Source organism: Phalacrocorax aristotelis, chromosome 3, assembly GCF_949628215.1.
Source record: "Phalacrocorax aristotelis chromosome 3, bGulAri2.1, whole genome shotgun sequence".
Classification (NCBI taxonomy): Eukaryota; Metazoa; Chordata; class Aves; order Suliformes; family Phalacrocoracidae; genus Phalacrocorax; species Phalacrocorax aristotelis.
In genome coordinates this window covers 23,416,586-23,433,862 of record NC_134278.1, presented here as the reverse complement: position 1 = coordinate 23,433,862, position 17,277 = coordinate 23,416,586, and the positions used below count along the sequence as shown (strand labels likewise).

The window sequence follows — 17,277 nt, the reverse complement described above, 5'->3', positions numbered from 1 at the left end:
CAGCTTGTCGGATAAAATCTGCCAGCTTCCCTCCACAGCGCAGAAGCTCGAGCAGAATTCTGAGCCCAAAACATAGCACGGCAAAGCCCCTGTTAAACATACTTTTAAAATCTTGCTTCTGCTAGTACCTTAAACATCTGCAAAGTGACACAGCACCATTCATGTGTTCGTATTTCAAGTGGGGTAATATGAAAGTAACTCAATAAATGCATCTCTCCAAAATGTAAAAATCTTAATCACTGTCAAAAAAAAGAGAATATATACTCTCCTATATTCCAAGTCTCCTGTTTTGGGGAGAAAGGGCACAAAACCAATTTACTGAATAACCAGTCAGACAACATACTAAATTTTCAGTACCTATGTCTGAACCTAACACATCTATTTTCCTGAAATCTGGAAGAAAGATTGTTTGCATTCTCTTCTCATCCCCATATACTTGGCCATATTCCAACAGGATTAATGCCTATCCTACTCCTATGCCCTAAAGAAGAACAGTTGTCCCAGCTCAAACAACGGGGACAAAACTAGACAAGTATCTGGATATTCTGTAAAGCTCAGGAAGAGCAACAAATATAATTTCATCACACAGCTCTGATATATATCCAAACAATACATATTATTTGGCAGATTCACTTAAACTACTAAAAGAAGAGAAACGAAGTCTTTGGTATAACACTATTGTACTTGACCCATTTGAGAAATTTCACTCACCAGTTACTTTGGGAATCCCCTGCAAGCGCGGCACTGGCAATGCTACTATTATACCCAGGTTTGTTCCAACCAGCAATAAGCCATGGCACACCAGGAGGCTGGTCACAGAAACACGCTGCTGCCCTGTGAAGTTTAGGAAATGCTCCGTTACTTAGGGGTGATGATCTTTCCCTAGATCAAAGTAACTTCAGGCAAACACAATCAGCTGTACTGTCTCATTCAGCAAAGCACTCATCGCAAAGGCAAATACGTTGCTGGATTGTGGAATTAAACTTCACATACACAACAATTTAAATACTATTAAGCTTCTTCAACATTCTGTCCTAAATCTCTAAACCATAGTATCTAAAAGTAGACATAGATTATCTTTACAAATATGCTTTTATGAATATATTGTTTGTTTATTCTCAAGAATAAAACTGAAGGCATTTATCTTCACAATACTCAATAATATAGTGCCATAACACACTATACTTAAGACTCAAACCTGTTCACGATTACTTTTTTTCTCCTAGTTTTTATTCTGTGAAACCATATCAGAAGTGCTCTGTCTCCCGTCAGGGTTTGGGTCCTCCCATACAAGAATGGCGTTGGTAGGTATATTGGAACAAGTCCAGTGGAAGGCGACCAAGATGATCGGGAGACTGGAGCACACAGTGTACAAAGACAGGTTAAAAGAAGTGCTGTCTGCACCTCTCTGACAGGAGGGTGCACAGAAGAGTGTCAGACTCTCTTCGGATGTGTATAGGGTAAGACACAACGGACCAAATTTGGAACACAGGAAATTTGGATTGTAAGCAAGGAAAAGCTTCTTTGCCATAAGGCTGGTCAAACACTGCAATGGGTTGCTCAGAGAGCTTGTGGAATCTCCATTCTATCCAAAGATATTAAAAATTTGGCTGGACAAGTCCTTGAACAACCAGGTCTAATCAGGCCTACTTCAAGAAGGATGGACAAGATGAGCTCCACAGTAATTCCCAAACAAAATTATTCTATGATCTTCTAGAATATGTTATTTATGGGATTGCTATTTTTCCAACGAAAACAAAGAAATTTTTGCTTGCAATGCTTACTAAATATGTTTGATTCAGCTTAGATGGATTTTCAGAATGGCCTTCCCAAGTTTCAAAAATGGAAACTACTGCCTGCCCAAACTTCTGCCATGGCCCAAGTTCACGTGGAGGAGCATTTAAACTCTGCTGGAAACCTCCAGGTTCAAACCTTGCATGTAAAGTTAATCATAAATCCAAGAACATGTAAGAGAGCAGTCATTCCCATCTTCATCATAGCTCTCAAGCTGTTAATCAGTAAGTAGGGAATTTTGATTCCACGCCTGATATAACTTGGATGAACCCACATGTTCCACACTTTAGAAGAGGACCTTAATTATGGTGTTTCACAAATGAATACATTTTCCATCTTGTCCCTTGAAGCTGAGCCAATTTACATCGAGAATATATGAATCACAGACCCACTGGGAAAGCAGGGAAGGAGCAGCTTGACTAGCCCAAAGCACTGAACTGGAAAGCAGGAGGCAGACCACAGTTCAAGTCTTTCCTCACAGGACTCTACCAAAACAAAGTATTAACCCAGCAGTGGTGTGTTGTAAGAGGCATACGTAGGCTGCAGGGCCAGACCTGGAATTCCAGCTCTGTCTACCTAAAACCACATTCTAAAATACTCTAAAGGCGCAACGATTGGGTCAGCCTCGGCAGGTGTAACAAGCCCAGGTAAGCTGAAGAGTCTCCATCTACTCATGCAGACCTTCAGAGACACCTATGGTGTTTTCCATAAACTGTAGGTGTTTATGCTGGTAGGACTGCATCATCCCTCTTCAGCGAGATAAGCACAGATGGTCTATGCCTGTCAATAAATTACAAGCCCTTTGAAGCTTGGTGTTTGCTCTTTTGATTGGGATTTTTTGTTTAGCTGGTTTGCTTTTGGTGGGTTTCTTTTTGGTGTAGGTTTTTTGTTTTTTGGGTGGGTTTTTTTTTGGTTTTTTTTTTTTTTTTTGAGATATTCATGGCAATAATTTAGTTTCCAAAACAAAGCACACAAAGGCGCTCCTTCAGCACAAAAGAAGTTCAAACGGTGATGCCTGAACACCTCTGTGTATTGGAGTTTTCAGAAATCAGTACTTGAATTCCGTGATTTAGAGCTCAGGCTTGCTCAAGTTATGTATGACATGCAAGTCCTCTCCCACAACCAGTTGTGCCACAACAAGTGCAAAGTAACTGCAAGGTTAGCTTAACCTCACTCCATTTCACTTAAAGCTTGTTTTACAAAGTACAAACGTATATACGTTAAGTACAATTTTTAAACTTCTAAAATTATCAAAACCTCCAATTGTACTTTTATGTCTCAATCCCCTTGCAGAAGCAAGATACTTGCATTTTTAAACAGATCTTTAATGCTGTTTTAAGCATTTAAAATGTAAAATAATATGCATTATTTCATATGCCAACCCTGAAGCAATGTCTAACCAATAGTTTTTACCAGTGAAAAGTGGTAATATGCATTACTATTTCCATGGGTGAAAACAGGAAATTATCAGCCAGCAACTTAGAATCTTAAACACTGAGCACAACCTTTAGAGTGAACCATCTATATATAGTGAGGTCAAAAGGAAAATCGCTTTCTTTGAAATCATGGAAAAGCAGGAAACATCTGCATCTGAAAATATACTTTGAAATACCACATGACAACTCAAAAAATTGTATACAGTTTGAAAAAGCTATTAAAATATCTTAAAATATTAGTTATCTGCTAGCCAAGGTTTGAAATCATACTTTTCTTTGTTATTTTGTGACTTTTTATTTCGATATATTTCAAATTCAGTGAAATGTCCCCCCCCCGCCCCGTAAAACCAGTTCTCTAGAATGCGTTCTGCAGTAAGCACAGAAATTAGAAGTTAAGGAAACGTTATAAACGTAAATGCCAAAACCCACCAAATACTCTTATGACAACTTTTAGATCGGACTGTCCCAATGCAACGACAGAACTGTTAAAACCTGTAAAATAATCTGACCAAGATCATGACTTTACAAAGAACTGAAGCCTGAAGAAATCACCAAACTTAAGAAATTAAGCTTATACATGAACTAATGGTTTTATCACCTATGTTCTGCTCTATGTTCACCTTGCTCAGGTCTCAATTACAATTACTACCAGACCTGGGCATATCCTCATGTGTTCGCACATAGATCTTCTGAAGTCAGCCCTGGGTAGGTGCAAGGGCATACCGATGCATATCCTCTTATATGACCATGCTGCTCTTACTATATAAAAAATATGCCCGCTGTACAGATCTGTTGGGCTGACCTAAAATTTTCCCCAGATTTTGTCATAGTTTCCCAGCAGTAAAATCATAAAACAACTGCATTTTATGGTCTGGCACCTGGTGGGGTGGTGACAAAAGAAAGCCATAAGCCTCAAAGTATATTTTGTTTTCTGCAGAGAGGAAATGATTTTTTTTTTTCTTTGCTCTTCTCATCTCTTTCCAGGAAACACACATGCCATTAGAGGATACATGGATATAAACAGAATACAGCAACTTAGGCAGAAATGACCTCTTTGTTAAACACGTAACCTGTCATCGTCCATACGAGCAATGAAATTACATGTACCGAGGTCACAGAAATCTCTTTTAAAGGACAAACAATTTTAAAGCTGAAAGGAAAAACATGTTTAAGGATGTTCTTGAATAACGAAATATTGAATGTGACTATGAAAAGACAAGTAGGCTGTCTACTGAAGTACGGTATTCTTTATTTTCGGTGCAAGCTGTGATAAAGGCTGGTGAAAAGCTGCCTTTGTTGAGACTTCAACTACAGATCACAAACACTAAGCATAAACTTGCTCTACAAATGGAGTACAGTGCACTAGTGAAGTGGGTATATTTGTCTTCCAATGTTAATAGATTTCTTTTTCTGTTGCTCAGTATGGCCTCTGTTCAGCTAACAGAGCCGTGCTTGGGCCACTTCAAAGCAATCTAGCTGTACTGTGGTTTACTAGATAGTGAAATAAATAGTTACCTGAGCCTACAGAAATTATGCTCTTCCTCTCAACCATTTCTCTTACACCACTTGTGCTTTTTTTGGCGTTTTGTTATAGAACACAAGCTTGTTATACATTATGAGGAAATATTTTTGATGATAAATGAAGCAAAGGTATGGTACGATGATATATGAAGTGGACTACTCTGGACTAATTGTCTATCCTACAGTTGCCTCCATGACCCTTCTTTAACTTCCAGTCCTGTATTCCTACACACAAACTTCCCATAACTCCAGAAAGCAAGAGCCCTCCCAGCTCCATTCTTCATAAGCAGACTGCAGATTAAAAAAGTTACATCCATCAGATAAAAGATTCTGCCAGACACAGTCTGCTTTTTACATTACTAAACTTTGCTGAATGATAAGGACAATCACCCCCTGTGCCATTTCCCTTACACTTCATTCCTCTGTGATTCTGTCCTGCCCACTGTGCTGCAGGGTTGTCTTCCTCAAAGCAAAGGAGGTACATCCTTTACAACAAGGAGAGCAGGCAGTGATATTTAAAGCTGTCTTCTAAGAACAAAATTGGGAAAATCTAATGCTATGAAAACTGGTTACTAAGGTTATGAGAACCTCCTACTCCTCTATCTTAATTAGCTATCCTTTAAATATAGCACTGTAACCCTCAGCAACCACTCCTGACAGGGACAGTATTTTTTTTTCTTTTACTTCCCCTTTATAACAACAAAATGAAACAAAACAACTTCATTAACTTCATGGAGTGACATTCCTCTCGTTTACTTTGCTTTAAATGAAGACACAGATGACATCTCCAGGTAGCCTATCAGGCCAATATTACATATTGTTGTTCCTACTGAAATCTTGGCAAAAGAAGTCCAGCTTCTTTGAAGTTATATTGATATCTTGCCTTTTTAATCTCTCTTCTTAAGACTCTCAGCAATATTTTTACACTGATTTCTTCTCTCTCATGTCAATACAAGTTGAATTTTTACCTATGTTACTTTTGCATATTAAGGAACTTCTGTCAGATTTCAGAAAACTAACAGAGCTGTTTCCTTTAAAACTAAAAATCCTGAAAATCCTCTGTAAAGGCAAATACATATTTTGTAAGTATGCAGCTATTTCACTCCTTTTCTGTTTCACTTCGCTTTTTTTCTTTTTTAATCTCAGTATATACTACAGAGGCCTTGATTTTTGCTTTGGCTGCTTAAAGTTCCAAAAGGTCCTTACTGCTGCTTTATTATGTAAACCTCCTACTCCTCTGTCTTTTATCCTTTGTTGTGGCAGCATTATTGGGATCATATAAACAGGCCCAAGAGCGACTGCTAAATAATTGAAATTCATTTCATTTTTAGAATGGATTCTCCCTGGGAACATTTGCTATAATAATGTTGTTCTCCTGAAATAAATTTCCATTTCCATTCACTAGCATGCTTTTTGTGAAGACACTGAGGAAGAAAAAGAAAGGAACTAAAATGGGTAAGAATGACACCAAGGAGATATAATTAACTACAACTCTTTTACAAAAAATGGTATGTTACATCAGCAGTTTTATTACCATGGCAATGAACACTAAAGCTAAATTTGTTGAAGGTTTTTATATGCAGAAAATATGTATAAGGGAGGCCCTACTTCCCTTTTTCCCCCCCGCTACGAACAGCAGAACATATTAAAAGTTAATCTTTTTACAACTGATCTTGATTTCTTTGCATAACTGTGATGAATCAGATCAAATAACCTGTTTAAAGGCAAGCGATATGCTGCTGTTCAGTGTTGGAGCTAGTCAAACACCACGTGTAAAAAACACCCTGTCTAGAACATGATATAAATGGACACAATTTAAAAGAGCTTTATTGCAAAGCTAATGTCATCTGAAAGAAAAGATGATAAGAAGACAGAGACTGCAGAAGTGAAATATTTCTGATGCAAGATTTATACACCTAACTCTTGTAAGAATATAAATATAATCTCAGTGCAGGAAGAACTGGCTTCTGCTAGAAATGAAGCAATAAAGCTGGCACACACGTTGCCCATAAAACCACAGAAGCTCGGTCTACCGCAGTCTATAAACAGGGAGAGACAGAAAGAACGGCTGTCCCTTTGTGAACACCTTGTGCTCAGCTACACCAGTATCACTCCTCTGTCCATCTCCTAGCGCTGCCACAGCTCCCACCTCAAGTGCATGCTGATGCTGAGGTTCTGGCCACTCACTTGCAAAACTGATACAGGCCAGCGCAACTGTCTCTGACACTGATGATCTGGGGATGGTTTAACAGCTTTTGTCCTAAAACACTTGAACTCTATCCTAACAATGACAGGTTCCATCTTTACTTATAAGACTAACCTTTACTTATAAGACTAACCTTTTAATTCAGCAAGTTAAAAGCTCTGGTCAGGAAACACTGAACACACGCTGAAATGGCAGTGTGAGAGTGGTTCAGCTGAGTTTGCTGTGACTACTGATGTAACTAAAGTTAAGCAAGTGGTGTTTTGGTCTGGATCCTAGGCCAATTGACTCCATCATGTACTTTGACACTAAGTTCCAGAAGCAAATGCTGAACTATGAAAGGCAAACACATTTTCATGGCAGACTGCATTGTCCTACTGTTTCACAGTCACACACCCCCCCCGCCACACCCCCCCAAAGACTAAACAGCAGAATCCACCTGCTTATCTACATAATTACATTCATAACCTCTAAGGAGGAGAGCTGCTACTCAACCAGCTCACTGCAGACATTGTTCTTCTGGGCAGATGGCTCTGATTTACTAAAGCAAATAGTCATGAGACAGACTCAAAGTCCGAGACAGATCTTCTGATTCTGGCCTAACACTCTGGAGAATGACAGTGATAAAGACAAAACAAAAATGTTAGCATACGACATGATTCAGCTACCTGGCAACATATTGTGAACAGGTGTGGCAATGTTAATATCCTGGAGGTGTTTCAGTGTCTCAGTGTGGAACAGGCGAAGCGTGGATCCAGATGTGAAGGCAATCCAGATCCCCACTCCAGCAACAGCCATGTGAGAGATTACCATCCCTTCCTCTTGATGGGCTTCAAAATGGCTCTGTAAGAAAAAACAAGGAATCTGTGGGAAGATGCAACTGAACAACATCATTCAACCCTCCTCATCAGCTCTTCAGTGTAGGCACTGTATCTTTGTCCTCTGTGCCAAGGACAAAGCTAGCTTCCTCTGCTTTGCTTAGGATACGTTCTGGCTGCTGCATATGCCGTGATATTTTTCCTGTTACCTTTTTTTGAAAACACATCCTCATTAGTATGGAAGGATTCTCAGCTTGAGCCAAAGTTCTATGTAATGACAGAGTAACTTCACAGTAACTTAGATATTGTATTTAATAAAAATATCACATGGTAGGAGCTTGCAAGCCTCTTACAGCTCAGACATGAAAGGATTTTGTATTTCTTTATTGATACTCCATTGGGAAAACTACCACAGATGAGGTTCCTGGGAGCGGGCAGATTTTTTTCTTAATATGTTACTTATATCTACAGCAGAACTCTAAGCAATAAAAAATATTTTTCTTCTGCTGTTAGGGGGTCTTTTCAGAACAGGATACTAGAATCAAGGAAAGACTAATCTTTAGAAAGTAGAGTGCTTATGAATATAAATACACAATTATTTGCTCAACTATGTACTTAATATGAGCCTTCATACTGTGGCTTGCTTTTCAACTCATAGACACTTCTGAATTTCACAAGTATTAGCTATTTTGTTTTCCTGTCCTTCGAAATACTGTTGCTTCTCATTAGAAAGGGCAAAATCATCCTTCTCACAATAAGTAATACAAGGCTTGGAGGATAGACCTTTTTCCTTGATCTAGTGCCTTCACAGTTACATCTTCTGCATGGCTCCAGGAAGACAAAACCTCTTACATGCCCCTGTTAACATGCAAGATAAAGCTGTAGTAAATTTCTTTAATCATTAACAAGAAGTAGGGTTTTTTTTTTTCCAGTTTTGTCTTGTAAGTAGACTGTCTCTGAAGTTAGACGCAGCCTTTTAATGTTGTGCCAGCTATTAAGAAATACAGAGAGCTATTCTGATAAACATTAAGCTTCCTTGGCTAAATAAATGACAAACTGTTCCTTGGATACAAATCTCTCTCTGAGGGATATGGAAATAAATATCTGCTCTAATATTCACACCACATATTATATACTCTTAATTATATTTACAGATAAAATGCAGAAGTACCTGCTTCCTCCTTGTAGAAGTACACTTAAATTTTCCTTGTATTACAGTTAAGAGCTACATTTTGGTCATTTTGCATCAAAACCTAAATTACATGTTTCTCAGGATAAGCTCTTAGCCTAAGACAGTTATGTTTTGAATATGTTAAGGTTATAGATATACTGTTCAAATTCTCCATCTTAATTCAACAAGCAGGCCAAGATCAAAGAATAGAAGTTTAGACTTTCAGAAAGTGTAACTTTTGATATTATACTTGGTAGGCACTTACTTTTCCTTTCATGCCTTATTACTCCATAAATTAGTACTTTCTACTAAGAAATTGGCTGTTTAAAAACAAGGAGAATTTTGGTTTTTCATTCATTAACACTATTCTTCAAATGTTCAGTTTTTAGTACATGAACAGAGAAGTTTCTCTTCAGCTATTAGGCAGTGGTTTAGTTTAGCTTTTAAGTGTTACCGTATTACCTTTTGTCTCTTTGAATAACAACACTGGAGAATGCAAGGTAAGCACCTCTGGCAGGCACATTTATATTCACTGTTTTTCTCAAATAAGGTCCACTCATTCTGTACTAAATGATATACACAACTTGAAAATCATACAATTTATTCAACAGAAGAATTCACCCATTAACATCTTTCAAAGCCAAAAAAAGCTCTTATGACTGAATTTCCTGACATTCTCATCATGCATGCTTCATTGCAAAATGGATTTTAAAATAATAACTTCTGTTTACAGATTCATACATCCCTATAGTGATGACCAACTGACTTTTGAAAACTTCTCTGGGACAGATCCAAGGCTGCTGAAGTGAACCTGACCAGCAACTCGCTCTGTTTGAAATTAGAAGAAAAATGAAGCAGATCATAAGAAATTAATTTTCTCTGGAGTGGTCTGACAGCAGCTGACAATTCTGTTGGTGCCACTGTAAACTACTTGCACATGCAATTTTGTCACATTCCATTTTTTTACCAGCCAACTCATTATACTCCCACTCAGTCCATCCTGCCGTTCGTACAGCTGTCTGCTGAAACGCACAGACACATTTAAAGTAAAACTGTAATACTGTCAATACCACAAGAAGCACGTAAAAAGAACTATTCTTCTCATTCAAAGGGTCTTCTAACATGGAGCAGGAACATACCCCAAACCTGTACATTCTTTTACAAATGCGGAGGTTTTTGTATAGAGGAGAGCTTTGACATCTATTTCAATTACATGTTTACCTGAACACCAATAGCTGGCCTTTTTCTTCAATTATTTTTTTTCTTCTCATAACAAGAAATACAAAGGATCTAAAATGCATTATGACCTTTGTTATAAAAAAAAAATTGAACTTCATCCTGCTTTTCTCTTTTAGTTGTCATACCTACGTTCCTCTCTATTCAGAGCCCAGCTTTCTTTCCCTCAGGCTCTCTCATTCAAACTCTATAGCAACACGAGAGCTGCAGAAGACATTCTGGATGCTGCAGCCTGCCCAGCCACGAAGCCCAACACAGCTCACTATTGTTTCAGCAGCGCAGGGCATAGTGGGAGTCTTTCTTCTGAGGGGGTGCTCACTTGCACCAAACAGCTGTGCCAAGAACTGAACCACAATTTCTCAAGCTTCGTGAGAGATGGATAATGGGCATCATTGTCCACAAGGTAAAACAAATGACTTTTACTACTTTAAAGATGTTACAGTACTAAGGCAACATATACTCATGTATAGGGATTTTCATTTGTTTTGTTTTTCCAGCTGAGCATTTCAGAGTAACTTGTGTATAGTTAGCCAAGTTTTAAAAACAAGACAAGACAAAACAAACCAGGATGTAATGCCATTCTGTTGGTGACTTTATTCCGTTAAATACTCTGGCATTTTTTTTTTGTTTTTAAAAAAACACATACTGCCTTTGTAGAGTGTGAGGGTCTACAGGCAGAGACCACTATGGGATCAAGGCCTATACCCAAGAGCAACACAACCATCAGATCTAGAGTCAAGACTAAGGACACATTTCTTCTTCACAGAAAAAGTACTGGTGTGTATAATTATTATATAACACCAATTGATGCATTTCTCACACGTCCCTTGCCAAGGACCTTGAGGCGTTGTGCCAGTCTGGGGCACTGTGCCAATAAAAGACATTTCCTAAAACATTCTATTACAGTAACATATCATTAAAGCAAGTGAATTCAGAGTCTTATTGGTATCAGAGGGGAAAAAAAGCAGGAAAAGTGAATAACATCCAAACCCAATATATAGGATGCCAAACCTGCTAATTTATTAATAGTTATTGAAAAAAAAGCTTCAGTAAGAATCTTAGAAAAGCAAGGAGGCACAGAATGAGATTGTTCTCAAGGATAATGTACTTTGCACTTTGCAAAGGACCTGTGAAGCAGGGAGTGCCTCACAAGGACAAAGTGTACAAAATGGTCTTGAATACGGTCATGATCTTGCGCAAATATGGCCTGAGAAACTAGACAGATGCCTCTATAGATAATGTACATGACACAGAGCGTATGATATGTATGCATGATAGAAGTAAGCAATGAACAGACAAGCAGCTGTAATTTGAAGTATATGGAGTTATAAGGGAGTTCTGCAAAGAGAGAAGAATAACAGTTGAGCCCTGTGCAACATCTGGATTCCTGTTGATACAGCAAAGATGAGTATTATGCAAAAAATCTTGAGTCAAACCATTACTACTAACTCTCAACAAGAGAGAGCACAGAGGGAGAACAAACATTTCCTTGCTGCTGCTTCCCTTCATACAGCAAAACTTCTGCTCTGCACAGTAAGGAAGAGGTAACTCAGATACATTCAGCTGCTGATATTGTTAAAATATTCCTTACAGACAGTCTAAATTGCCTCATGTATAATATAATATTGAAACAATCTTGCCAATGGACATGGTAGGCACATCATAGCAGGCCACTTTTGAAAACATAAACCCAGGAAATTATCAAAACAAGTCAGGCAACTGAGCAGGTAGCAACAGCGAGAACATCGGGGAGGGTTTAGTCCTGTAAGATGGTGAAAACAAGATCAGTACTTGTATGTGTCTTAGGACTAGTAAAGAGGCAACAGAAAATCATAATTTGTTCCAAGTTCTATGAGGAAGATGACATGCTATGGTATGGATATTTGTGTGGAATAAAAAAGATGACCCTCAGCCAGTCACACAGAAAATCATAATGTTCTTGAACAAAATTATGTGTGTCGAGAAAATATTATTCAACCCATATGCACCATTTCCAGATGCACCAGTTGTTATACATTGTTTGCTGCAGCATTCATTGCCTGTGTATTAATTATAGCTATAAAAGTCAGTGGATCTATAATAATCTGAGGTCTGAATACAATGGATGGGTTAGTTCACAAAGCACTCTGGAAAATAAAAGAAACCTCCTGTGATGCTTTTGTAGGAAAATTTGTAGTAACAACTGAAAAATGAAACTACCATGCCTGAGAGATATTGATAGAATTTGTTATTTTATCCCTCTGAACTTCTGTTTTCAATACTGCAATCCATTGTGTTACACTGTATTTTGATAGAGTAAGCTTTTTACGTTCTTTAATCCTCAAAGCTTGTCTAACTCTGGTTTTGTTCTCCTGTGCCAAAATAGCACAGCATAGCCCAAACTGCAGTCATACCACCTGATCTAGGAAGAGCTTTTTGGCAGAATTAGGCCAGAATTGCCAAACTTATTTACAGAGATCTGGCTGTATGTAACCAACCTCACACAGGAACAATCTGGCTTTGATCTCTATATATTTCTTGGTGAGAATCAAAGAGATTCATCATCAAAATCTGTAAGACAGCAACCAGGTGTCCCAGAGCTACCCTGCCCTGGCAATGAAGCTAACAAAAGTCCATTTCAAGCACCTATCCAAATCACTCTCCCAAAGTCTTTCTCTCACCATACCGTTCAAACTATCAACAAAACAAGCCTTAAAGAAAAACAAAGTAGAAAAATATGACCTGAGCATCTACTGGGATGAAACAAATCACCCAGAAAGCACAGATAGAGACAGAGGAGATTGGGATGTTAGCTATTTCCCTGCAAACCCATGACAATGACTCACAGAATCAATTGTACCAAACAGACAATTGTTGGGAGAAAACACGATCATCAATGAAACAAAAAAGCAGCAACAAAGCACACAAAGGATGCGGCTGTGAGCTCATCGCAACTCCTGTTTGAAAGAACTTCATGGCTGTAAACATTATGCAACTCAGTGTAACTCTACTGTAAGTTGAAGAAGAGTCTTAATTCCTAACATTTCATCAGCTCTAAACTTTAGACCACCAAGACATTCTTTGGGTGGCGGCTGCAGTTTTGACAGAAATTAGGGTTTAACACTTTCTGGAAAATGTGGTCACAAATATGAGCTTGAATTCTTAACACACTTCTCTCCTTCCAGAAAAGATGACTTTTGTATGATTATTCATTGGAAAAATGTCCTTACACAAATTTTTGTAGGCCACTGAAAAGCAAAACTCTGAGGAAATATATTATGAAATCATCACAAGTAACAAATAACTATGTAGAGGCAGCCTCTTAATTAAACCTTCTTCTGGAATTAACAGGCAACTCCTATAGGCACCTACTTCTTTGCTGCCTTTCCTCAGATCTCATTTTTAGGCAGACCTTTTGCCCCAAATACTCTGTGAGTTCCAAGCACCTTATGGAAACCTGGGGGAAAATGAAAGCAAACCTAGGTCTAATGACACATCAGCAGAGAACATCACAGCAGAATTTCGAACAGCAGGGAGTGGGATTTAACAGAACTGAAACCATATTTCAATAAAAGCTTCCTGAATTGTGAAGCTGCTTAAACAGATTTTAATGTTTAAATCGCACCACTTATACCCTGTAGCATAGTTATGTGAGCAATGCTTTTAAACACATTTACCTCTATGGAATGTGTCACGGTGCTGATTATAAAAATTTGTCCACCACACGCAGCCCAAATGGTCTCCTCCATCACAAGCAGACTTCTAACAGGCAGAACCCCCAATTTAACTATCTTCTGAGGTTCCGTGTTCCACGTCCCATCTTCAATAAAAGAGAAGAAGAAAAGGTTATACACAACAAAATGGTAATCTTTGTTTCAAAACAGTTTTGAAAACACTATCTCTCAAGCCTACTGCTCGAATCTCTGCGAGTTGCCACTTCAAGCAAGACTGTGATGTACATATATTTAATTTTAGCTTCCAGGGTAGGTTTGTAAGGGTAATGCAACATTAAGGAGAACCACCAACATTTCAAGATGAATCAACTTCCAACTAGGACAGAATAATTTTTATGGGAAAAGTAGTCGGCAAGATTTCTATTGTAGGTTCTAATGAGCTCGGCTGACTCTCTAAGAGCACGCTGATGGAACAGACTTCCTGTGACTAGATGCTTCATTTAAGAATTTTTTTTAAAGAAATTAAAACTTAATTTTGTGCGATGTCCTTACTTCTGTTTTTTTCCCTCCAACTACAATCCAGTGTTTTCTGTAGACAGCAATTAGCAGATCCAAATTACATTATGCACGTGTATGTGGCACAATCAATTATTAAGAGACCTTCTGATAAAAACTGCATGCCGCCACTTACCGCTGTAGTCACCCTCATCTCTTTGAAACAAGGATTAGCAGATTATTTCTCTCCAAATTTAAGAGCTAGCAACATGGGCTTCTTGAAATAGTTGTAGCTGTCTCTTTTATACATACAATTTGACATCCTACATATGTCAAGAATCATTTAAATACTTTTATATTAGTTTATTTCTATTGTAAGCACTCATTGAACATAAAGTCTCAAAGACCACATTTCTACCCATTATTCTTTAGTAAAAATATCAAAATCTGTCCAAGTATCTGTTTTTATATTAGAATAAAATATGTCAAAAAGGACCCATTTCCTCACTTTAAAGCCTTCTTCCTGCATAAGCTGCAGAAAAGTTGTCTACTGACACCTGGTTTCAACTCAGTAACCACTTAAATTTTGATTGATGAGACCAAGGTAAACACACCTCTAGGCATGCACTTAAGTACCACTTTTTTCCTTTTTTCCCCCAATAACAAGTGCATCTTTTATTATCTGCTTAGGTAAAGGGGTATGAATTCTCCTGCTTCACAGTAACAGCAGCAACAACAATAATGAGGAGCCTCAGCTCTGGAGTACTTCTCATTGCTTCTGCCATCTGCACGATGCAACCTTTGCTGAGTCATTCTCAGGATGTGGCCCTCTTCCGAAAGCATCTTTGTAAAAATCACATTTTGTTTCAGGCCATCAAAATTGTTTTCATTATTTTAGTTTGCAAGTGAGAAGAGTGTTACCAGTTATTAGCCTGCAAGCTCTCCCAGCGATGTCAAACTCTCTCTGTATTATTTGTGACTCATATGTGCCATTAGCAATAAACTTCTGCAAAAGTTTTCATTTTCTAGCAACCACATTATTTTCAAATTAAATTCTTAAGCGGAGGCTGCCCATACCCTATGAATGCTTTATCCACTGCAGGCAGAGCACAAAGCTTTCAGAGAGCGGGGCTGCACGTGTGTGTGTATCATGACTTTTGTTGCGTAAGTTATGCTGACTGCAGAGGTTGTAACAGCATCCAGTATGTAGCACCCTCGTCATTTCCTTTTCAGGGACAAAACCAGCATAACTCTAGTATATTCTTACTGTGTCTTCTGAAGGATAAAGACTGTGAATTTGGGCAAAGAGCAGATATGCTGAGCAAGAAGCTATCTTTTCTTCTGTAGTTGTATCTTCACACTGAACAACACATTAATGTACAGACAAAACTATTTACTGAACTCACCAGCTCTTCCTGTTAAACACATTCAAATGATACAATAATCTATACATAAAGCACAGGTGATACTGAAGTGACAGGTGAATAGGAATTTTTGGGATCTCAACTGTGGACTCAAATTTTAAGCACAATTTAAATCCATTTCAAGCATCTAAGGTGGTTTTTTTCCTTTAATCTGGATCTTTATGGCCCCAACTTCTATGCAAATCCTCAGATGTCTAAGCATTAAGCCGTTTTATTAATTTTGATCAAGTCTTATTTAAAATTGTTACCTAGGTTTTGTAATAGTTTTGAGTGAAAAGGAAAATCAGTACTGGTGTCAGGTGGATGTTGACTGCAAAATAAAAATTCTAAAACAACTTACTGCAAAGTTAGGAGATGAGTTCAATATTAGCAATGTTATAAATACTACCAGTGTTATGAATATTTGATTCAACAAATATGCGTATCAAAACTCAGTTCTCACAAAACCATTTTCTGCCGGTGCTGTTATCACAGCACTTAACAATACAGTTAGCCTTAAGAGTTCAGTGAGATTGGACATACGAAAAATGTCTTGAAAATGCCATGTGATAAGGCTATTCTGCAGTGGCTTTTTATTCCTTCCTGCAAGCACTGCTGCCTTCTAGATCAGACAGCACCTGAGACAGATGAGGGGAGGGAAAAAGGAAAGAAAAAAAAAAAATAACAAAAGAGGGGCAGGGGGAGTCTCTCTGGTCTGGTAATTAGGGCAGTATTTAAACGGTGGGTGAGCTGTGTTCTGGTCCCTGCCTCAGTGAATGCTTAATTAATTATACAAAGTGAAATCGCACCGGAAGGAGAAATTAAGCACTGTGCATCTCTCCTCTTATTTTGTGGCAGCCAGGGAAATCGTTCCAGAGTTGGAAGCATGGGTACAAATCCTCTCAAGCAAGGCAAGGGATTAAGCCTGGTAATCCAACATACTTCTGCGAGTGATTTAACCTCAGGCTGCTGGCTAAAAAGCAAGATCATGACTTCATTTTGCTGACCAATAATTTTATCACCCACTGCAAAAATTACTTAGCAAGTTTGTGTCTAGTTCACAAGTTGTTTCAAGACTTATCAAAATCACACTTCTCTTAAAACATAATTCTCTGCCCCTCTCTCTAGATCTCAGCAGACCCTATTTGATACCTGCCTGCACAGACTTCTTGTTTGACACTGGCTATTTCATGTTATATGTCTGATCATTGCTTCTAAAAATCTAAGTGAAAAGAAGCATTATTTCTATTCTACTTGTGTAAACGCCTGCAGATTCAAGCCATACTTATGTTAGCAGGTCCAACAACTGGCACTATTCATGTATTTAATATTAGCTGCAGCACTTGCAAAAGATAAGGATTGGATGTTATAAATCCTTGGGTCGTTACTGATTTAATAAATAATTTTTTTTCCAAGAAAAAAGAAAAGAGGCAAGAAATAGTAGCCATGATAAAACTTTTGCCAACAAAATCTCGAGGCATAAAATAGGACAAAGGCAGTGCAAGCAACCCAGCAAACTATTTTCTGAAAAGCAGGAACTGAGCAAA

At 38.1% G+C, this 17,277-nt stretch overlaps 1 protein-coding gene across 10 annotated transcripts in view; it reads right to left on the bottom strand.

Moving 5' to 3' along the window:
* Positions 1–17,277, bottom strand: part of ARHGEF10 (Rho guanine nucleotide exchange factor 10) — a 116,412-nt gene that overhangs the window by 4,181 nt on the left and 94,954 nt on the right. For all 10 annotated transcript variants that reach the window (XM_075086928.1, XM_075086920.1, XM_075086919.1 and 7 more), the window contains 3 exons: positions 13,836–13,978; positions 7,623–7,797; positions 712–834 (listed from right to left, as the gene is read on the bottom strand). In XM_075086928.1, coding sequence (XP_074943029.1) covers positions 712–834; positions 7,623–7,797; positions 13,836–13,978 — 441 coding nt within the window. The remainder of the gene's footprint in view (positions 1–711; positions 835–7,622; positions 7,798–13,835; positions 13,979–17,277) is intronic.